Raw genomic sequence first — 22,701 nt, forward strand, 5'->3', positions numbered from 1 at the left:
TACTAAATTATCACTTAAGACATGGTAGACATACATTAATAGAAAAGTAAACAAACCATATTAACCATCTGTACTGTTATCCTGAGTTTCTCAAAGCTATGGATGTAGTCACCTTGATGGACAGCATGGTGTACTAGCTTCTCAAGAAGAGTGACATGCTGAGATGACCATCTAAAGTAAACTTACAGCTGTGTTTCAATAGTCACTATATGCCAGATCCACATCCTGACCCAAAAAGAAGTAAAAGATGTAGCATAGTACGTTAAAATGCTTACCATGCTTTGGTGTGAATGCAAGTATGTCAGTCATGACTACATTGAGGAAAAAGTTCACTGGTAAGATAGGAATGACTGATTTTATATGGTAAAATGAGTGTCTCTCTTTTTTGGTGCACTTCAATTACTTCAATACTTAGAAAGGGCATGCACTAGTAATTTGAACTCTGTCACTCTGTGACAAACTGGTAAGTTCTGAAAGCCCTGACTTGGTGTGTAAATTTCTAAAGGTTTGATGGAAGCACATGAATATACACTTGTTTGAAATACACACAGACATGTACATAAGCAAATATTTCTACATTTGTGCACACAAGATTATATCAAAAATGATTCAATGAATACAACTCTGTCATATCAAAAGCTCAGTCCCAAATGATGAACAAAGACAAGGTATTTATATTAAATCTCCACATTTACAACCACCTCATTAAATGTGGCAAATACATCTGCTACACTGGTAGATGATACTAATAGTAACTAGTGACTACTTGCAGTACAACTACCCTACCTAAATAAACTTAAACTAGCTTACTTACAGTATCTCCTGCTTTGTATGATGTTGAACCTTTTCCACCAGCAATACTGAAGCCCAGACCTTTGTCATTTCGGAACAGACATGTGGAATAGCGTTCCTTCAAAAGAGGAGTAACAGATTCATCCTGTAATAGCATTAAACCTCGACGTTCTCGAGGGCTGTAGTCATCCTCAGGCCGCAATGGTGTTACAGTAACGGCATTTTCAGGTTCCACCATTCGCTCTCGTAGCACTGTCATAGCAACAGATGTACCAGAACTACGTAATGCTTCCACAGCTTTGTGATGTTCTGCATCTCGAAGATAAACGCCATTCACCTAATTGGAGGAGAGACAAGAAATTAAAAAAAAAATAATAATAATATATATATATATATATATATATACACACACACACATATATATATATATATATATATATATATATATATATATATACACACGCACACATATATATATATATATATATATATACACACACACACACATATATATATATATATATATATATATATATATATATATACACACACACACACACATATATATATATATATATATATATATATACACACACACACGCACACATATATATATATATATATACATACACATATACTTCAAAAGGCAAAGATGAGCAGAACTATTCTTACACAGCTGTAACAGTTTGAGAGACATGAAAACACATGCCAAGTGCATAGCAGCACAAATGCAGCTGGCATTTATGGGAACAAGGAAAAAATATCAAATCGTACCTATCACCATCACTAATGAGATAGTGCTTTATGGGATCAGTTTAATCTGCTTCTCCCCACTGCCTTCCAATCTCTGGCTGACTGACTGGTGTCGGGGAGTGATCCGCAGTTCTGCCACTCAAGTGTCTGAATGTAGACATTGCATTTGCAGTCAGGTCTTAAGCTCTTCAGTGTTTCACATGTGGTACAGTGCAGTAATAGTAGTCAGAAATGAATGCCAATTAATACATTTGTGGTCAAACATGAAGCACTCAGAAATCCGTGCATTGTACTTATCTGTAGAATGCCACTTGTTACATATGTACCAAACTGTTCATTCTAGTTTAGACAGGACTTTTTTTTGTTATTTTGGTTCTCAACTCAGAGAAAGAACCTTTTTTTTTTTTAATTTATTTATTTTAGTGTCATCAACTTAGAATTGAAGGAGGCACCAGATCAGGGAGCCACAAGGAAGATCAAGCTACAAGTTCTGCTGACTGGAACCATCATTAAACAGCTAACAGGGTTTTCTCTTAGACCTAACCACCATTACCTTCATAGGACACCACAAAGTTAAATCAATGGCTCTTGCATGATTTTGTTTGTAACCTTAATTGTGAAATGCAGCATGTATGTTGCTTTGTGAGAATTCATCTCTTGCCATTTATGCCATTATTGTATACCCAGCCTCTGCTAGGTGTCAGACAGTACAGCAGGCTGAGAAGCTTCTCTAACTCACACCCAAACAAGGAAGAGATGGTGCGGGCTGTTCATTATCATCCTCAAACACCTGGCTTCTTGAAACAGGCAAGAGTCAAAGCTTAATCACTCTGTTCCCCAGGGACATGCAATCAGTCTTTAAAGACTGAAGATTCAAGAAGTACAGAAAACATAAAAGAAAAAAAAAAAAGAATCCACTACAAAGCTCATCAGCCATGATGGAGTACTGGACTGGGAGCTAAAAAACTGAAAGATACACTATCTCCACTTCCCAAGGGGACCAAAGGAGTGGAATTCAGGTGTCGTAACAGGTAAGCTTATATAACAAATAAGCTTATATTACAGGGGAGGAAATTAAGCAGAGTGTGGTTGTTTGCACTAGGACCTGCATGTGAAACCACATATACACTTTCTACAGCGAGATCTTCAAAGTCATGGGACAGGAGTAAGTATTTGGACAGGTTAAAGAAAGAAAACGTGAAATCCACAAAAAAAAAAAAAAAGTACAAATATGAGACTGTCACTGTCCATGTTGGAGTGAATGACTTGAGATGCATCTCCCTGGACTACATAAAAAGAGACATGGAAGAGCTCTCAGATCATGTGGCCCAGGTAGGTATGACCCTGCCCCTGAGTAGCATCCTGCCTTCGCCCAGAATGATACCACAATACAAGGGCAAAATAATTGACTTCAACAATTGGCTAAGCTTCTGGTGTCATTCAAAGGGTATCCAGTATCTGTCTGCCTGGGACGACATGATCGACAGACCATGAAGCTTTGCCATAGATGGGCTGCACCTGTCAACCCTGAGATTCAGGTTACTGGCTAAGGCTCTTGCCAGCCCTATAGTGCTTTTTTTAGGCAACGTTCAAAGGAAAAAACCACCACCGTAACAGGTACAAGCATGCAAATTCTGAAGGTAATGCTACTCAATGCTAGAAGTCTAAACCTCAAAACGCTCTCTCTCAAGGCACTCCTAAAAAGGGAGAACATCGATATCTGTGTGCAGTAACTGAGACCTGGTTCAAGGCTCCAGAGAGCACCCCTGCAATACCAGGCTACAACTCTTACCACACTTTTTGGCCAGCAAACCAGGACTGAAACACTAAAGGTGAATGGAGTGTCCATATTCACCAAGGATATTCACACCACCAGGCTAGTTGCCCAACACAATGCGTCTGAAATTCTCCAGGTGCAACTAATACTAGGTAAGACTGAAATCCAAATTGTAGCTTGCTACAGATCCCCCCACCATGCCCCACGATTCTCACTACACCTTTCTAAACATACTGGAAAATATTAAGATACAACCAAACACCCTAATACTGGCTGATTTCAACTACCTTGCCATTAACTGGGAAAACTACTCATGTACCAACACCTTTGCCCAACGGTTCTTGGAATTCATAAATTCCAATGCCCTGGATCAACTAATCCATAGTTCCACCAGGGGCTCCAATATCCTAGACCTGGTCATTACCAACATTGGAAATCGATGCTCCACACCTATGGTCACCCCTTTGGTCAGGTCTGACCATAAGCTAATCACCCTTAACATCCACATCCCACCCCCACCCCCCAAGTAAGGAGACCTCCATAAAAAAACTTCACTAAAGCCAACTTCATGCTACTCAAGTCAGAAGTGACAAACTTCATGACACCCATGCAGACAGGAACTGAAAGTTCAACTGCTGAATCCTACACTAAGGCACTATATGAGCACATCCACTCATGCATGAATCGTGCCATCCCAAACAGACCCAAGATGCTCTCCTTCAAAAAAGGAAGCCAATCTAGTGGTCCTCTGCCATAAACTTTACAACAAAAGGAAGAAACTGTTCCAGGAAAGAGGAAAATCCCAGGATGCAAAAAACACCCTTACCAGCCTCACTAAGAAGCTGAGATCCCTCAAAATCCTCCAAAGCTAGTTATGAAAATAAAATTGCCAAAGATTCCAAAGGCAACCACAAGGCATTCTAGAACTATGTCAAGAATCTAAATGGCAATGCTCAGATCTGCTCTGAGCTACAACAAAATGGCATTAAATATACTGATCCCAAGGATATTGCCATTATCCCGGCAGATCAATTCAGTGCCAACTTCACCCCCCTCACCCCCTACACAGCCCATCTCAATACCGGAAGATTGCCAAATTCCGGTAATAATGGCCACACAGGTAAAAAACAGACTCTCCAAAGCTAAAATACAGCATCCATGGGACCAGATGACATCCCGGGCTGTGTATTACATGAACTACAAAATGAACTGGCACCTCACCCAAGTGTCATGTTTAATCATAACCTCACCTCAGGCTTCGTGCCCACTGAGTGGCGCATAGTTACAGTTATCCCACTTCACAAGGGGGGATCCATCTTGGACGAGCCTGATCTGCAAGGCCATGGAACGTATTATCATGGAACTTATAAACAAAGACATTGGCAACCTTCAAACACTGGAACCCACCCAGTTTGGGTTTGTGAAGGGCAGACCTTGTCTCCTGAATCTGACTGACTTCTTCAAATCAGTCTCCAGAGCTGTGGATGAGGGTAATGTGGTCCACACAGCCTATGTGGACCTCGCCAAGGCCTTTGACACCATCCCCCACTCTGGAAGCATAGACAGACTTACTAAGCTGGGCATTAATCCCTACGTCACTCGATGGGTTGCCAACTGGCTTACTGACAGAACCCACACTAGAAAAGTAGCCGACTCCAAATCCAGCTGCCGACAAGTGGAGTACCTCAGGGTTCAGTCTTGGGACCACTCTTGTTTGGCATCTACTTCGCTGAAGTACAGGCCAACACTAAGGGGCTCTGGCTAACAAAGTTTGCAGATGACTGCAAACTGGGAGCCATTACTGAATCCCCAAATGATGTGGATACTCTACAAAAGGGCCTTACAGAAACAGATGCTTGGTGCTAGAGCCATGGGCTCAAGCTCAATGCCAAGAAATGTATAGTTATCCCCTTTGGGAAAAAACATGTACCCGTGAATTACTACATAGGTGGCAGCATACTAAACACCAAAAGTGTGATGAGAGACTTAGGGACACAGGTGGACAGTGGTCTCACCTTCGATAACCACATCGTCACAAACAGTCAGGAAATCCTTCTATGTGGCACACACATTACTAAGGGCTTTTCATCCAGAATAAAGGAGGTCATTGTCCCACAGTACTCATCCCTCATTAGACCCAGTATAGAATACAACACCCCGCTTGGTACGTACCTCTCAAGACATTTGCAACAACTGGAAAGGCTGCAGAAATACCTCACTAAAAGAATCACAGGCCTAAATCAGATGCCCTATGCTGACCGCCTTAAAAAACTCCAGCTATACTCTGTCGGATATCATCTACTCAGAAGCAATCTCTGCTTAACATACAATGCCATGTCAAACCCAGAGCTGTTGGGCATGCTACACAAAGAAATCCCAATCACTCAGAGCCACATGCTCCAGGGATCTAAACCTTGTCATCACAATAAACAAAACATGCTGGAGGGATAGGTTCCTGACCCAGAGACTCTGGAATAGACTGTCCATACATGTCAAGCAGAGCGCCTCTTTGGCCCCCTTCAAAAGGAACCTTGACGATTGGATGGGAGAAAGGAAATTCACCCTGGGGATCACGTCAGTCGCCCTGCTAGACAGGGGTCCAGGGAAGTAAATAGTGTGGAAAGAAATAGCCAGGGAATTGTTATTCTTTCTTGTTACTCCAAAAAAGTACTGTATAATTTTTTTTTCTGTTACCAGAACCCATTATTTTTTTTTTGTGCTGATTTATTTTCCAAGTATAGCTGCAGCCTGTTGTTTCATTAGTTTAGTTATTAGTCTTACACGCTGCAATTCACATTTCTGAGATTATATAGCCAAATGACAACAGTGTAACTTTATTTGAGCTGTATCACGTACCTCTCATCACCGCAGTACAATAATGAAAGCTAAATGTAGTATTTTCTTCAGTACATGCTCTTGATTGACTCCTCTACTTGCTTTTCAACAGTTTCAAACAGTGAGCTTCCCATGAGTGATGTTTTCATACCTTGCACTGCATTGTCTGCAGTTCATTTCTGATGCTACACTCTGTAGTTTTATCACCATTCTCTTATGCATCACTGGCTTTCATTTTGCCCTGACCAAAATTCACTGATGTTCATCGTGTTTCACTGTTGCAGTCATTACAACCGTGTTATCCTGCTCGCAGGCTACCTGCAGTCGGCCCGAATTCCAAAGTCCCGGTCCGGCGTCGGTGGCTGTTGCCCCCTCCCTGATGTCAGTGCGCCAGGAGTATAAAAGATGCAGCCGACACCATTTTCTTCAGTCTTTCTTGCCGCGCGGTGCCCGAAGCAAAAGCAGTTCGCAAGTGCCGATCAGCCGACTCCTGAGATTTTCAAGTTCGAATTTCAGATTCAAAGTCTTCATTAAAGCTAAGTACCCCGTTGGGGAAACTTTTTTCTTGCTCCAGACCGATGTCAGAAAAAGTTAATAATTGTATTTCTTGTGGGAAGCAAATACCTCATAAGGATTTTCATTCTTACTGTATTCCTTGCCTAGGCCCTGACCACGACGTTGCTAGTTGTCGGTTTTGTGCTAGATTTAACAAACACACTATTAAGTGTCGGTACGATTTTGCATTATTTTGGCAGAAGATTTAATTATATAATGCCGTCGGAACAGCAGACTACCGGAATTTATAAAAAGCGCAAAGAAAAAGAAAAGGACAGGCATCCAAGGTACAAAACCGATGACGAGGCTTCGGCTAGGCCAGTCGCCGGTTCTCAGTGAGGTGCTTTCGCAGCCCCCTGACGTCCACTACCTCAGAGCCACAGGCCGCTTCCGAATCCCGCATGGAGCCGACTAGGCCGCTGGAAACTCAAGGTGTTGGAACATCTGAAACTATTCCCTCAGATGGGTCCGGAGCCGCTGAGCAGGCATCGGCTTCTGAGGGTGTTTTCAGGCCTACACAGTTATATGCGAAAACGACTTCAGCTTCAAAGGCAAAGACTAAAGCTTCAAATGCAAAGACTAAAGCACCTCTAAAGACAAAGAAACAAGCACAACATTCCCCTGGACAGGCCTCCATGCCTAAAAAACAGATGCTTAAAATGGCCGAAGACCTAATTAGTTTGATCAGGGGTTCCCATCTCCCTCCTGATAAGAGGCCTAAGCAAGAGACAGAATATGAATCTTCAGATCAGGTTTCCATTTCCTTTGATTCCTCTTCTTAACAGGGATACTTCTCTTCCTCCCTATGAGGATTCTGATGCTGAATAATCTATCCCTTCAGCCTCTCCTCCTGAGGATTATTCTTTTGGGGAGACCCTGCATACTATGAGGGAACACTTCCACTGGGAGAGCCAAGATTACTCAGAATCTAAGAAAAGGAGATTTTCTTTTACTACCTCAGCACAGGCCCCTTGCTATTCCTCCTGTTTCAGACATTGTAGATGATGTACTTATGGAGTCCAGTCTGACTCCTGACTCTTTACCACCAGCCCCTGTTAAGACAGATACTACAGGGTTCCTGATTCACAAATTTCTTTATAAAAACCCTGCTGCTGACCCAGAAACTATCTCTCAGGTTCCCAAAGGGGTCAGTCAAGGCGTCCACTGCAAAAAACCCTATCCCCTCTGATAGGGATTCAAGGGCCCTGAACAGATGGGGGAAAAAGATTTACACTTCCGCTACCTTGGCTGTAAAGGCCTTAAATTGTCAGTTTCATATGCTTAAATATCAGCAGTATCTTATGTCACTTCTTAAACAGAAAATGTTGACAAATTCTGAATGTGCAGAAAATAAAGAAATGCAGGATTTATTACATGCAGCTGAACAGGTAGGAAAGCATACTTTGCAATGTGGTTTTGATTCTCTGGAGGCCTCCTGCTGTTACGGGTTCTGTCATTAGGAGGCATGCTTGGTTAAAGGAACAGAATCTGCCTGATCATGTTAAAGCAAAATTATTAGATGCTCCATTACAGCATGATAACAGAAGAGGTGTTGAAGAAAATGGAGGACAAAGCTAAATCTATGCAAACAGTCAAGGACTTCTTACAGGTACAACCTCCCAGATTTAGCAGGAACTGGCCTACAAAGAATTGGTCCTTTCCAGTGTCAGACAGGCCACAAAGAGGCATATACAGACACCCCAGAGGCAGATCCCAGCCCCAGGGCTCCTACAGGTCTAAACAATGGGGTGCTTCTTACCTCCAAAAGCGGAGAAGATAAATCACAGCCAAACAGGAAACAGTCTCAATGACTTTCCCCTGCCAGCACCAAGCACTTATCTTCTGGCAGCTCCTTTAGGGGGAAAACTAGCACTTTTTTCACAAAATTGGCACATGATCATTCAGGACAAATGGGTCTTGAATATAGTGTCACAAGGCTACAGGTTCCATTTTCACACCCTGACAAGGGCAAACGGTATGCCAGACCTGCCACACAATCAATGGGCAGAGACACAAAAACAAGTTTCATCCCTCATGGACATTAGGGCCATTCAGTGAGTACCTCAGCAAGAGCAGGGTCTAGGATTTTACTCAAGACTGTTCTTGGTGCCCAGAAAGGACAAAGCCTGGAGACCAATACTGGACCTGTCTATTCTAAACACATTTCTGGATATTCCAAAATTCAAAATGTTGACACTGCAGCAGCTTCTGCCCATGCTGGGCAAGAAGGCTTGGCTTGTGACTTTAGACCTAAAAGAGGCATACCTGCATGTCCCAATCAGACAATCATGCAGAAGATAACTCAGATTTATAGCTGGCTCAATGCACTACCGATTCTCTGCACTGCCCTTTGGCTTATCTACTGAGCCCAGGGTCTTCACAAAATGCATGGCACCAGTAATTGCATTTTGCAGACAAAGAGGAATACAAATATATCCTTACTTGGACGACTGCCTCATTCAAGCAGAGAACAAGGACATTCTACTACAGCATCTGGCGTTTGTAAAAAGATTACTAACATGCCTAGGGTACACAGTAAACGAAAAGATATCAAAACTAGTACCCTCTCAAGAGATAATATTCCTGGGTGCAAGCTTAAATACAACTGCCCAGATGGCTCATCTCACGCCAGACAAAGACAACTTGACTACTTATTTCAAAATGTTGGCAACAAAGATCCAGTTATCTGCAAGAAAATTTCTGCAGGCATTGGGCTTCATGGCATCCTGCATTCTGCTAATTCCATATGCAAAACTGCATATGAGGAAACTGCAACGGTATCTAAAAAGTGTTTGGACTCAACATTGCCGCAGCATGGAGACAGTAATTACCCTCATTCCCTGCCTGCAACAGGAGTTTTGATGGTGGGCAAAGGCCTGTCACCACAACAATGGACAGCCTTTCACTTTACTAACAGCCAGGCAGACATTAACAACAGATGCATCATATTACGCCTGGGGGGGCCCATATGGCAGGAAGATGTATTCAGGGCACATAGTCCGCAAGCCAAATGCATCTACAACATCAATTAAAAAGAAATGCTGGCTGTTCAAAATGCCCTGACAGCCTTCAAGGATCTACTTCATCCACGACAGCTACTGATAAAGACGGACAATACTACAGAGTTATGTGGTACATAAACAAACAGGGAGGCACACATTCCTACCCCCTCTGCAGACTAGCCATGACTTTGTGGGACACAGCATTGACTTACCAAGTACATCTGCAAGCACAATTCCTGCCAGGAAAGATAAATACTCTGGCAGATGAACTAAGCAGAAACCTAATGGATCTCCACAAGTGGAAATTGGATCCACAAGTCTTCAGCATAAGGAACTGGGGATGCCCGGACATAGACCTCTTTGCCTCCCCTCACAACTGCCAACTACACAGATTCTGCACAAGGACTTATCACAAGCAAGCATGGAAAGTGGATGCTCTATCTTTCAGCTGGAAAAACTTAACAGTATATGCCCTTTCTTCCACTGCCTCTCCTCCCCAAGGTACTCCTAAAGGCCAGACAAGAGAAGCCAAAAATGATACTGATTGCCCCAGACTGCCCCCACCAGCACTGGTACCCAATCCTGAAAAACTTGTCACAATGCCCAGCCTGGACATTACCTCAAATTCCTCACTTATTGACCCAACAAAACAGTCAGATTCTGCACAGCCAACTCAGGACCTTAAATCTGGCAGCATGGTAAATAAAGTAACCATTCAAAACACGCCTCTCTCTAAAGCAGTGATGGATGTTATTTTGGCGGCCAGGAGGCATAGCACCAGAAAATCTTATGTAGAAAAATGGAAGAGATTCTGTGCTTGGAACCACGCACAAGGAATTGACACGATTGTACCAAATATTCCTCAGATTTTACAATACTTAACTGAGATGCTGGACAAAGGCCTATCCTTTTCATCAATTAAGATTCATGCCTCTGCCATTTCAGCACATTACAATACAGAGCCACCTATTTTTTCTCATCCATTACTAAGGCAGTACCTCAGAGGGGCCAAAAACATAAGAGCACCAATACCTGCATGGGACCTCAATTATGTCTTGGAAAAACTCACACTGCCTCCCTTTGAGCCAGCCTCTACAGCTGATATAAAATTCTTATCCTGGAAAACAGCTCTGCTCCTAGCAGTAACCTCTGCAAGACGAGTCTCAGAGTTACAGGCACTTATGGCTGTGGAACCTTTTATCATTTTCCATCCTGACAGGGTTTCTCTGAGGACAAATTTGACATTTATGCCTAAGGTAGTGTCCAGTGTGGCCCTGAATCAAAAATTCATTTGCCTACCTTTTATCCAAACCCACAGAATAAGGGTGAGAGACTTCTGCATTGTTTGGACATTCACAGGCAGCTACGCTTCTACTTGGACAGAACCAAAGTTTTCAGAAAGACTGAACAACTTTGTGGCATATGCTGCAGGATCACAAGGAAAGGCCATCTCAAAGCATACTATTTCAAAATGGATAGGCCACTGCATTCGTTTCTGCTATTCACAGCATGGCAAATCAGTGCCTAAGGGCATTAGGCCACATTCAACCAGAGCAGCAGACACTTCAGCAGCCTTCCTCAGAGGAGTACCAACCAAAGACATCTTAGAGGCTGCAACTTGGAGTTCAGTGCACACTTTTACAAAGCACTATCACTTACCTCTCTACTCTAAATCCAGGGCAGGCTTTGCCACTGCAGTTCTGCAGGGCCTCATAGCCTCTCCTAATCCTATTTAGCCCCAGCCGCCCAACCTTAGCTTTGGGATTCAACCCAATTGTAATGACTGCAACAGTGAAACACTATGAACATAGTACAGTGGTGCACCTACCATAAACGTAGATGTTTGAGTGTATTCACTGTTGCAGTCCAGGTTACCCACCCACCATCCCCCTTTCCTTTGCTGGGACTTATCTGTACTGCTCTAGTCTATACAACCTATGTGGTGTATGTGCTTGTAGATGAAGGAAGAGTTTGACTTTACTGCATGCATGTTTATTGGCATAAATTAGCCTACCCTTTTGGGGGCACCTGACATCTGGGCCAAGACAACCTAAAGACAATGGCGTAGGCTGCATCTTTTATACCCCTGGCGCACTAACGTCAGGGAGGAGGCGGCAGTAACCGATGCCGGACCGGGACTTTGGAATTCGGGCTGACTGCGGGTAGCCTGCCAGCAGGATAACCCAATTGTAATGACTGCAACAGTGAATACACGAACATCTACATTTATGGTAGGTATACAATTGTACTTTTCTTGACTACCTTACCAGTTACATCCCTTAAGGGACTCTGGCTGAACAAGTTCGCAGATGACTGCAAACTGGGAACCATTATTAACTCCCCAAGTGATGCAGACATCCTACAGAAAGGCCTCACTGAGACCAGTGGTTGGTGTTGAAACCATGGCCTTAAGTTTAATGCCAAAAATGTGTAGACATCCCCTTTCCTAAAAACTCAGTTCCCACTAATTACCACATCAATGGGAGACCACTGAACACTTAGGTTCATAGGTGTGTACTAGGCTAATGGCCCTGGAGCCTTTACAAGCCTAGCTCATAGGATTACCCGGGATCATGCCACCCAACCTTAGTTCTTAGTGTCTCTGTCGAGTAGAACAACTGGTGTGATCCCCGGCATGAATTTTCTATTTCCCATCCACTCATCAAGATTTCTTTTGAAGAGGGCCAGTGAGGTGCTCTGCTTGACATGTATGGAAAGTCTATTCTATAGTATGTGAGGTTGAGGTCTTTGAAGCGTGTGGTGCGGAAGGATTGGGATTTCTTTAGCTGTAGTATTTCTAACAAAGCTGGATCAGACATGGCTCTAAGTCAAGCAGAGATTGCCTATAAGTAGGCAATATAAGACAGAGAATAGTCGGAGTTTTTTGAGTCTGTCCATATAGGACAAGTGTTTAAGGCCTAGGATCCACTTTGTGAGGTACTTTTGTGGCCTCTCCACTGGTTGCAGATGTCTAGTGAGGTACATGCCAAATGGGGCATTGTACTCGATTAGCCTAATGACGGAAGAGTAGAGGGAGACAATGACCTCTTTCTTCCTGGATGCAAAACCCTTAGTACAGAGATGTTCCACACAGAAGGACTTTCTGACCACAGTAGCCATGTGGTGGTCAAAAGAGAGGTTGCTGTCAACCTGTGTTCCCAGATCTCTTATAACGCCTTCTGTGTTCAGTGGACTGCCATCGATGTGGTAATTCAAGGGAACTTTTTTTTTCCCCAAGGGGGATGACAAATGTTTTGGCATTCAGCTTAAAGCCATGGTTCTGACACCAGTCGTTGGTCTCAGTGAGACCTTTCTGTAGGATGTCATCACTTGGGGAGTTAATAACAGCTCCCAACTTGCAATTGTCTGCGAACTTTGTCAAAGTCCCTTCATGTTGGCCTGGACTTCAGAGAATTAGAAACCAAACAGGAGAGGACCCAGGACCAAACCCTGTGGGACTCCACTCGTGACTGGTCTGGAGTCTGACTTGGAGTTAGCTAATTTCGCACTGTGGGTTCTATCTGTGAGCCAGTTTGCAACCCACCTGGTGATATAGGGGTTGATGCCTAGCTTAGTGAGTTTTTCTTTAATTCCAGAGTGGGGAATGGTATCAAAGGCCTTGGCCAGATCAAGGTAGGCTGTATGAAGCACCTTGTCCTCATCCACAGCTCTGGTGACTGACCCAAAAAAGTCAACCAACTTGAGCAGGCATAAGCTACCCTTCGCAAAACCAGACTGTGTAGGATCCAGAATTTGGAGATTCCCTATATCCTTGTTTATTAGGTCCATGATGATGCATTCCATAGCTTTGCACATCAGAGTCGTCAGGCTAATGGGGTGATAGTTCCCACGGTCTGTAGTCACCCCTCCTTTGTGGAGAGGGATGACTGTAGCAGTGTGCCATTTGGTAAGGACAAAGCCTGAGGTGAGGCTGTGACTGAACAGGGCACACAGGTAAGATGCCAGTTCACTCTGTAGTTCATGTAGAACACAGCCAGGGATATTATCAGGTCCCATAGAAGCTGTATTCCTGGCCTTGGACAGTGCTGTTTTAACCTGTGTAGCAGTAATACGGGGTGACTGGCAATCTGCTGGGGGGGAGAGGGGTAAAGTTGGCACTGAATCTGAAGGTCAGTATATTGGCAATATCTGTTGACTCGGTATAGGAGGCCCCATTGTGCAGTAGCTCAGAGCACATCTGGGCACTGCTGTGTAGATTCTTTAGATAACTATAGAAGGCATTGTGGTTGTCTTTACTATCTGCTGCAATTCTGCTTTCATAGCTAGCTTTAGAGGATTTGATGGGGGATCTCAACTTTTTGTTGAGGCTAATAAGGGAGTTTTTCCAGTCTTGGGACTTTACCTTATACCGCATCAGTTTGCTTCTTCTGTTGTAGTTATGGTAGGGGACCACCAGATTGGCTTCCTTTTTTTGGAGGAGTGTGTCTTGGTTCTATTCGGTATGGCAACATCCATGTATTTGTATATGTATTCACACTCCACATTCATATTCAAATTCATCCATTGGTGTATGATTTGACAGTCATGCAACTATTGTCCATTTGCATGGGTGCTGTGAAGTTAGCCACCGCTGTTTTTAGGAGCCCAAAGTTAGCTTTGGAGAAGTTTTTCATGGTGGTTACCTTTGCAGGGGGTGTGGGTGGGATGTGGATTTCCAAGATGATTAGTTTGCGGTTGGATCCATCTAGGGAGGAGTTGACTAATGGTGTAGAGCAACGGTCGCCCATGTTAGTAATGACCAGGTCTATGATGTTGTTACCTCTAGTGGGCTAAGAACAAGCTGGTCCAGGGCATTGGAATTAATGAATTCCAGGAAACGTTGGGCAAGTGTATTGGTACACGAGTAGTTTTCCCAGTTAATGGAGGGGTAGATGAAGTCGCCCAGTATGGGAGTGTTAGGTTGGACCCTAATATTCTCCAGGGGGCTTAGGAATGTGGAGTGTGAGTCTTGGGACATGGTTGGGGACCTATAGCAGGCTACAACCTGAATCGCAGTCTTACCCAATGATAGCTGCACCTGAAGTATCTCAGATGTGTTATGTTGGGCTACTAGTCTAGAGGTGTGTCATTCTTTATGAATATGGAAACACTACTGCTTTTGGAGCTTCGGTCCAAGTTCTGGGGCCGAAAGGTGTGGAATTAGTTAAAGTCTGGTAGTGCAGGGGTGCTTTCTGCTGCCTTGAACCAGGTCTCTGTTGCAGCACAAATGGTGACGTTCTCCATTTTAAGGCGTGCTTCGAGGGAGTGTATTTTGAGATTTAGAATTCTAGCGTTGAGCAGCATGACCCTCATATTGCATTTGTTTGTAGCCGTTACGGTGGTAATTTGGTTTTTGGAACACCGCCTAAAAAGAGACTTGGCCAGTATCCAGAAAGCAAAGGGTGACAGATGCAGGCCATCTCTGGCAAAGCATCGAGGTGTGTTAATAATGTCATCCCAGGCAGACAGATACTGGAGCCCCTTAGAATGACTCCAGAAACTTAGCCAATTGTTGAAATCAATCATTTTCTGCTTGTACTGTGGTATCATTCTGGGTGATGGTAGGATGCTGCTCAGGGCTAGGGTCAAACCCTCCTGGGCTACATAATCCAAGAGCTTCTCCACGTCTCTTTTCATGTAGTCCAGTGAGGTACATCTCAGGTCATTCACACCCACATGTACAATGATAGTCATATTTGCACCTGTTGTTGAGAGACCTGAGTGCATGTGTTATGTGGCAGATCCTGGCGCCTGACAGGCAGCTGACGGTTACTTTCTCCTTATTCAACCTAGTGAGAGGGACCATCAGTGTGCCTCACTATCGAGTCACCTATGACTACTGTGTTGGACATGCTGTTTTGCCTTACGGGCTTTGGTTGAGTGGCACACTGTTTAGGAGAATTGTGTGTCTCGTGATTAGTATTGTGCCGTGGTGGTCGAGTGCGTTTCTGGCTTGGAAGTCTCTGCTGTTTGGGTAGATTTTTATTGACAGCTTCCATGAAGGTGGGTGTGTGGTTTGTGTTTTTTTGTGAAGGCAGTGCTGGTGTGTGTTCTGGGAGACCTGTGTGTTCCATGTGGTGTGATACAAGTGTTGACCTTCTCCTCTTGACCAGCTATTCCAGTCTTGGCTGGAGAGTGTGTGGCTTACAGTTTGAATACATAAGTGCATCTCTCGCAAGTCTGAGTGTTGGGAGGTAAGAGGAGAGGGTTGTCAGTGTACATGAGGCAGTTGCTACATTGCCTCAGATTCCCAAGTTCACCAGGTTAATAGGAGAAAGCAGAGGGAACTGACCTTTAGACATGCCTGGATGCATTGTAAGAAATCTGGGGATGCAAGTTGATAGCAAACTCTCCTTCGACCACCACACTGCCACTGTGGTCAGAAAGTCCTTCTATGTTGCACATCTCATTACCAAGGGTTTTGCATCCAGGAAGAAAGAGGTCATAGTCTCGCTCTGCTCTTCCCTCATTAGACCAATCATCAAGTATAATGCCCCATTTGGCATGTACCACACTAGACACCTGCAACAGCTGAAGAGGCCACAGAAGTACATCACAAAGAGAATCCTAAGCATTAAACACATGTCCTACACGGACAGACTCAAAAGACTCCAGCTATTCTGTCTCATATCGACTACTTAGAGGCGATCTCTGCTTGACTTACAAAGCCATGTCTGACCCAATTCTGTTAGAAATTTACAAAGCAAAGCTGTGCTGAACAATCATTTTTATTTGTATTACTAATATGAATAGATAATTAGAATAAATATGAAACAAATGTCTGAAAATGTAATAAAGAAGTAACATCATCACATGTACAATTTATTAAAAGTTGCATAGGTCATGTGGCATTTGAACCCATGGCAGTGGATATCATAACAAATTAGGGACAACCAATGTGCCATAGCAATGGTGTTCCACAGTTACATGCACATCCAAACAGAATGAGCATCTGTTCTCCAATAATGTGAGATGCCTGTCGTATACAACCACAGTCACTGATAATCATACAAAATGTTACTTTTATAAATATGATATGCAGCACACATAATGAAAGTGATACAGAAACAGAAGCAGAAAAAAGTCAGCATATTGAAATGAACTGTTATGTACTCATGGCAACATATCGACACAATAAACAGCGAACCATCCTCATGTCTTTCTATCAGACCACAGGCGTTAACATCTACTACTATATTATTAAGCATCAGAAAGTATGTATAAACTAGTCAGTGAACATACTACTTAAGGAAATGCTCACAAGTCATCGGTTTCCATTAACAAACCACAGATATCGCAGATTAGTCAGAAATAACACTGCAGATATATTTTCATTCCATCCGTATCTATAGCTCACAGAGACTGGTTCCTTTTTATCCATATGTTATTACTGCATATGTGGAAAATCTCCTTGTCAGTGGTGCTTTTTTACCCTTTTCTGTATGCATATTGCTGAATTCTACCTCCATCCTGTGTGTCACAGACAGATATAATGCAGACAATTTACCAAAAAAAAAAAAAGGGACCAACAACATGTGTAAGTTAATTTATACAGATTGATAACATAGGTATATGGTAATAGCAATCTATTCCATCACAAGGCCAGCAGGTGACAGGTTACCTTTAAAGTTAGCTGTACATCAGCCATACCTTAAAGTAAGTAAACAACATCACAAAGATGGAATGTAGAAAAGAGGATTAGTAAAGTAGAAGTTAAAACAATAGAAGTTGAAGTTATGGAATGCCTGCAAAGTGAATGATTTGGTGCGGATGGTCACAGGTTACATCAGAACATGATGCAATGAGTCCCCAAAGTAAGGAGAAACAGGAAGATCAGGAGACATCTGAAGACAAAATATGGACATGGGAAAGAAAAAGATTTAATATGGTGTAATATTTATGCAAAGGGGAAAGCAAAACTAATCAGTACAAAAAGAGCAGCACCAAAGATATTTGAAGAGAAATGTAGGCAAAGGAATCCGGATATGGAAAACTTTACAATACAAAAAAATAAGAAAACAGAGGAAAAGTAGAAAAGATTTTTAATTGAGCAAAATTCCCCCTAAGATTAATAATGGAGAAGTTAAAGAAATAAAAGCTAAGGTTATGGAGCACCTGCGAAGTGAAGGATTCAGTGTAGAAAATCTAACTCAAAAAGCACCACAGCAAGACAAAGCAATACAAATCCAAATGAAGGAGAAATCAGTGGAATGGGAAGCAACTGTGCAGTTGCCATATGAAGATAATTTGGAGCCTGTGATGCTCGTGCCCTGGCCCAGCAATCAAGGAGCCTCAATCCTCACCATTAACACCAGTGATGGTCATCTCATATAGGATGAAAGGATAACAAATACACACAGTAAAGTGCAATTTCCCTTAAAAGCACAGAGATCACAGTCAGTCCGGGGCTGGTCGCTCCCTTGCTCTCCAGGTCCCCAATAAGACTCCCCACTGGCACAGCTATAGGGTTCAGATCTCAGCTTAGTGGGCAAGCTAAAACCTCCAGCACCCTCTCTGTCCAACCAGTGCTTCGTGTCCCTGCTCAAGTAGCTGGCTGACACACACACACACACACACACACACACACACACACACACACACTGAGAAGAGTTTATACAACCACACAGACACTCCTAGGGAAGGCTGGCACAGGTTCTCCAGCTGTGCCCCTTTTTCCCCAGACTACACGGTAGTACCAGCTGCCACCATCCACTAATATTTATCAGCTACTCAAAGGCCCTTAAAAGAGTGTCCAATTATTACTGTGCAATATTATTATCCAAATGGTAGTACAGCCCAGGGCTAAAGCTTTTAGAGTGGCTTTGTACAATTTTACAAAAGGCACGCAAGTACTCTAAAGAGCTTAAATTATCTCTACAAAAACAGCCACAGTTGAAAGGGTTTAAAATATTTAACAATAAATAGTCCAAACACAATCCTTTTACTACACAGTGCTAGTCAAGAGTTGTGAGATCACAGAGAAATACTTAAAATACTTCAGTAGTACAGTTCTGACATCACAGAAAAACACTTTGTCTAATCTTTCTAGTTTCTAGCTACTTCTAAGAGAAAACACAAGTCTAATATAAATTTACATATAGAACACAGGCAGAGTGCCGATGAGTTGGATGGTCAAGACAAAAATGCTTAATGCTCTCTGATTCTGTTTTTAAAATCACATTCCTGGTTCACATTACATCATTCTTCATACTTCCCTGGGGTTCCCAGGCTAACAGACTACATTCTTTAGTAAGCTCGCACAAGGTCATGAAGCAAAGGCATTAAGGACATTTATGCATGCAAATTCTGCCCATTAACTCTGGCCTTAAAACAATAGCAAGAATACCTTCATCTGGACCGGCCGGAGCTGTGTTTACATCAAAAGGTCACAACATGCTTTACTTGGTCAGCAGAGTGCGCTGTTGCTACATTTTTCCAGTTCCACATGTAACACTATTTTTTACCATTTAAGACAACAAGCCTATGGTTTACATTAGTATGTACAGATGACAGAATTATCTCCAAAATTCTATCTGGCTAGGCTGGCAGCCTTAATCTATCTTCATCCAATCTTCACATATCTCCCCCCCTGGAGAACTCAAGCTAGTTTTTGAAGTGACCCTTGAAAAACACTGCTTGAGGGAGTTAGGTCTGAGTGTACCTTACCCCATTCCCGGTCTTGAGAGCCCATCTGCACTGGCACTGTTAATCCCACTGTGGTGCTGCATACACATATATGCTTGCAACCTCAGGATCCATCTTAGTTACTTGGCATTTTGCTGGCTGCCTCTGTTTAACCATGTCAGGGGGTTGTGATCTGTTATAACAGTGAATTTCCTTCCATACAGATAAGACTGAAGTTTCTGCAGTGCCCACACTATGGCTAGACAATCCTTTTCTACAGCTGCATAGCATTCCTCCCTGGGATGGAGCCTACGACTGAAATAAACCACTGGGTGCTCTTCCCCCTCTTAAGAAATCTAGCTAAGTACAGCTCCCACCCCATGGTTCGAAGCATCCACCTGCACAAAAACATATTTGCTGTAATCTGGACTGGCTAACACAGGGGGTCCTCCCAAAGCTTCTTTAAGTTTCTGGAATGCCTGCTCACATGCTGGGGTCCACACTACCTTATCTGGGCTGTTCTTCCTTGTCAGGTCTGTGAGGGGAGCAGCTTTGGTGCTATAACCAGGGACAAACATTCTGTTGTACCCTGCTGTCCCTAAAAATGCCCTCACCTGCTTTTTGGTAACAGGTGCAGGCCATGCCTGAATGGCTTCCACTTTGGCAGGTTCTGGCCTTATCTTACCACTCCCGGGCCTCTGTCATACCCACCTGACATTTGCTCGGCTTAATGGTCATCCCTGCCCTCTGTAGTCTGCCCAGCACCTCCCTGACATGCTGAATGTACTCTTGCCAGGAACGGCTGTAGATGGCAATATCATCTAGGTAAGCAAGGGCCAACCCTCCTGCTAGGATATGATCTATCAGTCTCTGGAAAGTCGCTGGGGCATTCTTCATCCCAAAGGGCATCTTTGTGAACTCATACAAGCCAAAAGGAGTCACAAAGGCCGACTTCTCTCTAGCACTGGGAGTCAAGGGCACCTGCCAGTAACCCTTGGTAAGATAGATAGTTGTAAGACACTTAGCCCCACTCAGTGTGACTATTTAATTTCCTGTAGTCCACACAGAACCTGGTTCTGCCATCCTTCTTTGGCACCAGCACCACTGTGGAGGCCCAGGGACTGTTTGACTCTTGAATCATCCCTAGTTAAAACATCTCCTGTACCTCCTCCCTCAGAGTCTGTTTGACACTCTCAGGCACTCTATAAGGGGCCTGCCTAATAGGCCTTTGGGGTCCTGTATCCACCCAGTGATGCCCCAGGTGGGTGCACCCTGATTTTCTAGTGAACATGTCCCCAAATTCCTGCAACACTGCTCGGATTTCTCAAATCTGCGTAGGAGGCAGCTGCTGAGATATTGCTACCGCTTCCACTGAGGTATCAGCCCGAGCCTCACTGAGGAGATCAGTCACCAGTTCTCCCTCAGACTCCTCCTACAATCCACTGCAAATGCTCAGCACAAGAGTCTCCATACCATGGTAAGGTTTCATCATGTTAACATGGTACAAATTTGTGCCCCTGCCTTCTGCCTAGCAGTTCCACCATGTAGTTAACATCACTTACCTTTCTTACCATTTTGTAGGGTCCCTCCCAAGCTGCTTGCAGCTTGTTGTGTCTGACAGGAATGAGAACCATTACCTATTGCCCCACAGCATACTCTCTAGCTTGAGCATTCCTGTCATACCACACCTTTTTCTGTTGTTTGGCGTCTGCCAGGTTCTCCTGGGCCAAGCCCATGAGTTCCCTGAGCCTTGCCCTAAGGTTCAAGACATAGGTCACAACAGACTCCTTGTGAGACTCACACTCACTTTCCCGCTCATCTCAAATTAAATCTAGACGTCCCCTCACCCTATGCCCATACAGCAACTCAAAGGGTGAAAATCCTGTGGATTCCTGGGGAACCTCTCTGTAAGCAAACAGATGGAGCAAATATTTGTCCCACTCCCTCAAACTGATCTGCAAATGCCTGTAGCATGGACATGATTGTAGAGTTTAACCTCTCAACAAGACCATTAGTCTGGGGGTGGTCTTCATGTGCTTCACCCCAGAGGACTTCTACAGACAAGCCAGCAGGTCTGACATGAAATTGGCATCTCTGTCGTGTCAGTATTTCTTTTGGGAAACCTACCCTGCTGAAAATATTTAACAAAGCATTTGCCACCCTCTCTGCCTCAATGGAAGACAAAGCCACTGCCTCAGGGTATCGTGTAGCATAATCCACTACCACTGGGATATACTTTTTCCTTGTGGAACTTGGGTTACTCAGAAGACGCACAATATCCATAGCTACCCTCTGAAATGGTACCTCAATCACAGGCAAAGGCATCTAAGGAGCTCTCACCCTGTCTCCTGCCTTGCCTACCTTTTGGTACTGCTCACAGGTCCTGCAGTACCCCTGTTACATCTCTGGAAATTCCAGGCCAATAGAAGTTCTGCATAATACACCTCTTTGTATGTTTTATGCCCATATGACCTGCAAAGGGAATATCATGTGCTATAGCTAGAAGCGCCAGATGGTAGGCTCTAGGCAATACCAACTGCTGTACTCTCTCACCTTCTAGCCTTCCCTCAGGGGTCCACACTCTTGTATAGTAACCCTTTGTCCCACTATACAGATTCCCTATTTCCTTGAGAATCAGGTGCCTCCCTAGCTACCTACCTCAGGCCTTGGAATGTAGGGTCTGAGAGCTGAGCCTATCTCAACTCTCTCCTTGTAACCCCTTTCACAGGAAGTCTGGCATTCTCTGACGGTGGTGCCTCACTGTCAGTCTGGGTACTACTACTCACCTAGACCTTTGCAGTCACTCTGTCCAAGGGACAGTCAGTACCCAACAAGCAGCTGTGGCTCACTTTCAGTCTCATGGCTACTGGGTAGCTCCCTCCCTGAAGTAACCACCTCACCAGTCCTGGCTTCAAGTATGCAGTCTGTCTGGGTGTCCCCCAGGCCACCAGACCCAAATGCCTGTCTCCTAGCCTGACTGCGTGTAACTGCACAAACACATGGTACTGCCTCATCCAAATCCTTCCCTATCAGGACATTTGCAGGATGGTAGTTTGGTACCCTTGTTGTCTCAAGATAACCTACTACTGGCATTTTGTCTTTTCCACTTACTGGCTCTCTCACCTTTTGTCCCCCACCTTGCCTCTGTGGACATCTGTATGCCACATGGCCCCACTGGTTGCATTCAAAACATTTAACCCTAACTCCTGGATGTGTACCTGGACTAGTGGATTCCCCTGCTACTGGCAGATTCTGTTGGGGCAGTCTGTGCTGCCCACCATGGGCTCCTTTAGACCCATGAGCAGTATTGAGGGTCCCTTTCCTCTGCAGGGCTGCCCTGCTTGCCATGTATAGGTCTCCCTT

General features: G+C 43.9%; 1 protein-coding gene across 15 annotated transcripts in view; it reads right to left on the reverse strand.

Moving 5' to 3' along the window:
- Positions 1-22,701, reverse strand: part of SCRIB (scribble planar cell polarity protein) — a 2,800,411-nt gene that overhangs the window by 1,761,921 nt on the left and 1,015,789 nt on the right. For all 15 annotated transcript variants that reach the window (XM_044067477.1, XM_044067487.1, XM_044067486.1 and 12 more), the window contains one exon: positions 815-1,129. In XM_044067477.1, the coding sequence (XP_043923412.1) occupies positions 815-1,129 (315 nt within the window). The remainder of the gene's footprint in view (positions 1-814; positions 1,130-22,701) is intronic.

This window comes from Protopterus annectens, chromosome 3.part1 (assembly GCF_019279795.1).
Source record: "Protopterus annectens isolate FY-2018-M chromosome 3.part1, PAN1.0, whole genome shotgun sequence".
In the NCBI taxonomy this organism is placed as follows: Eukaryota; Metazoa; Chordata; order Ceratodontiformes; family Protopteridae; genus Protopterus; species Protopterus annectens.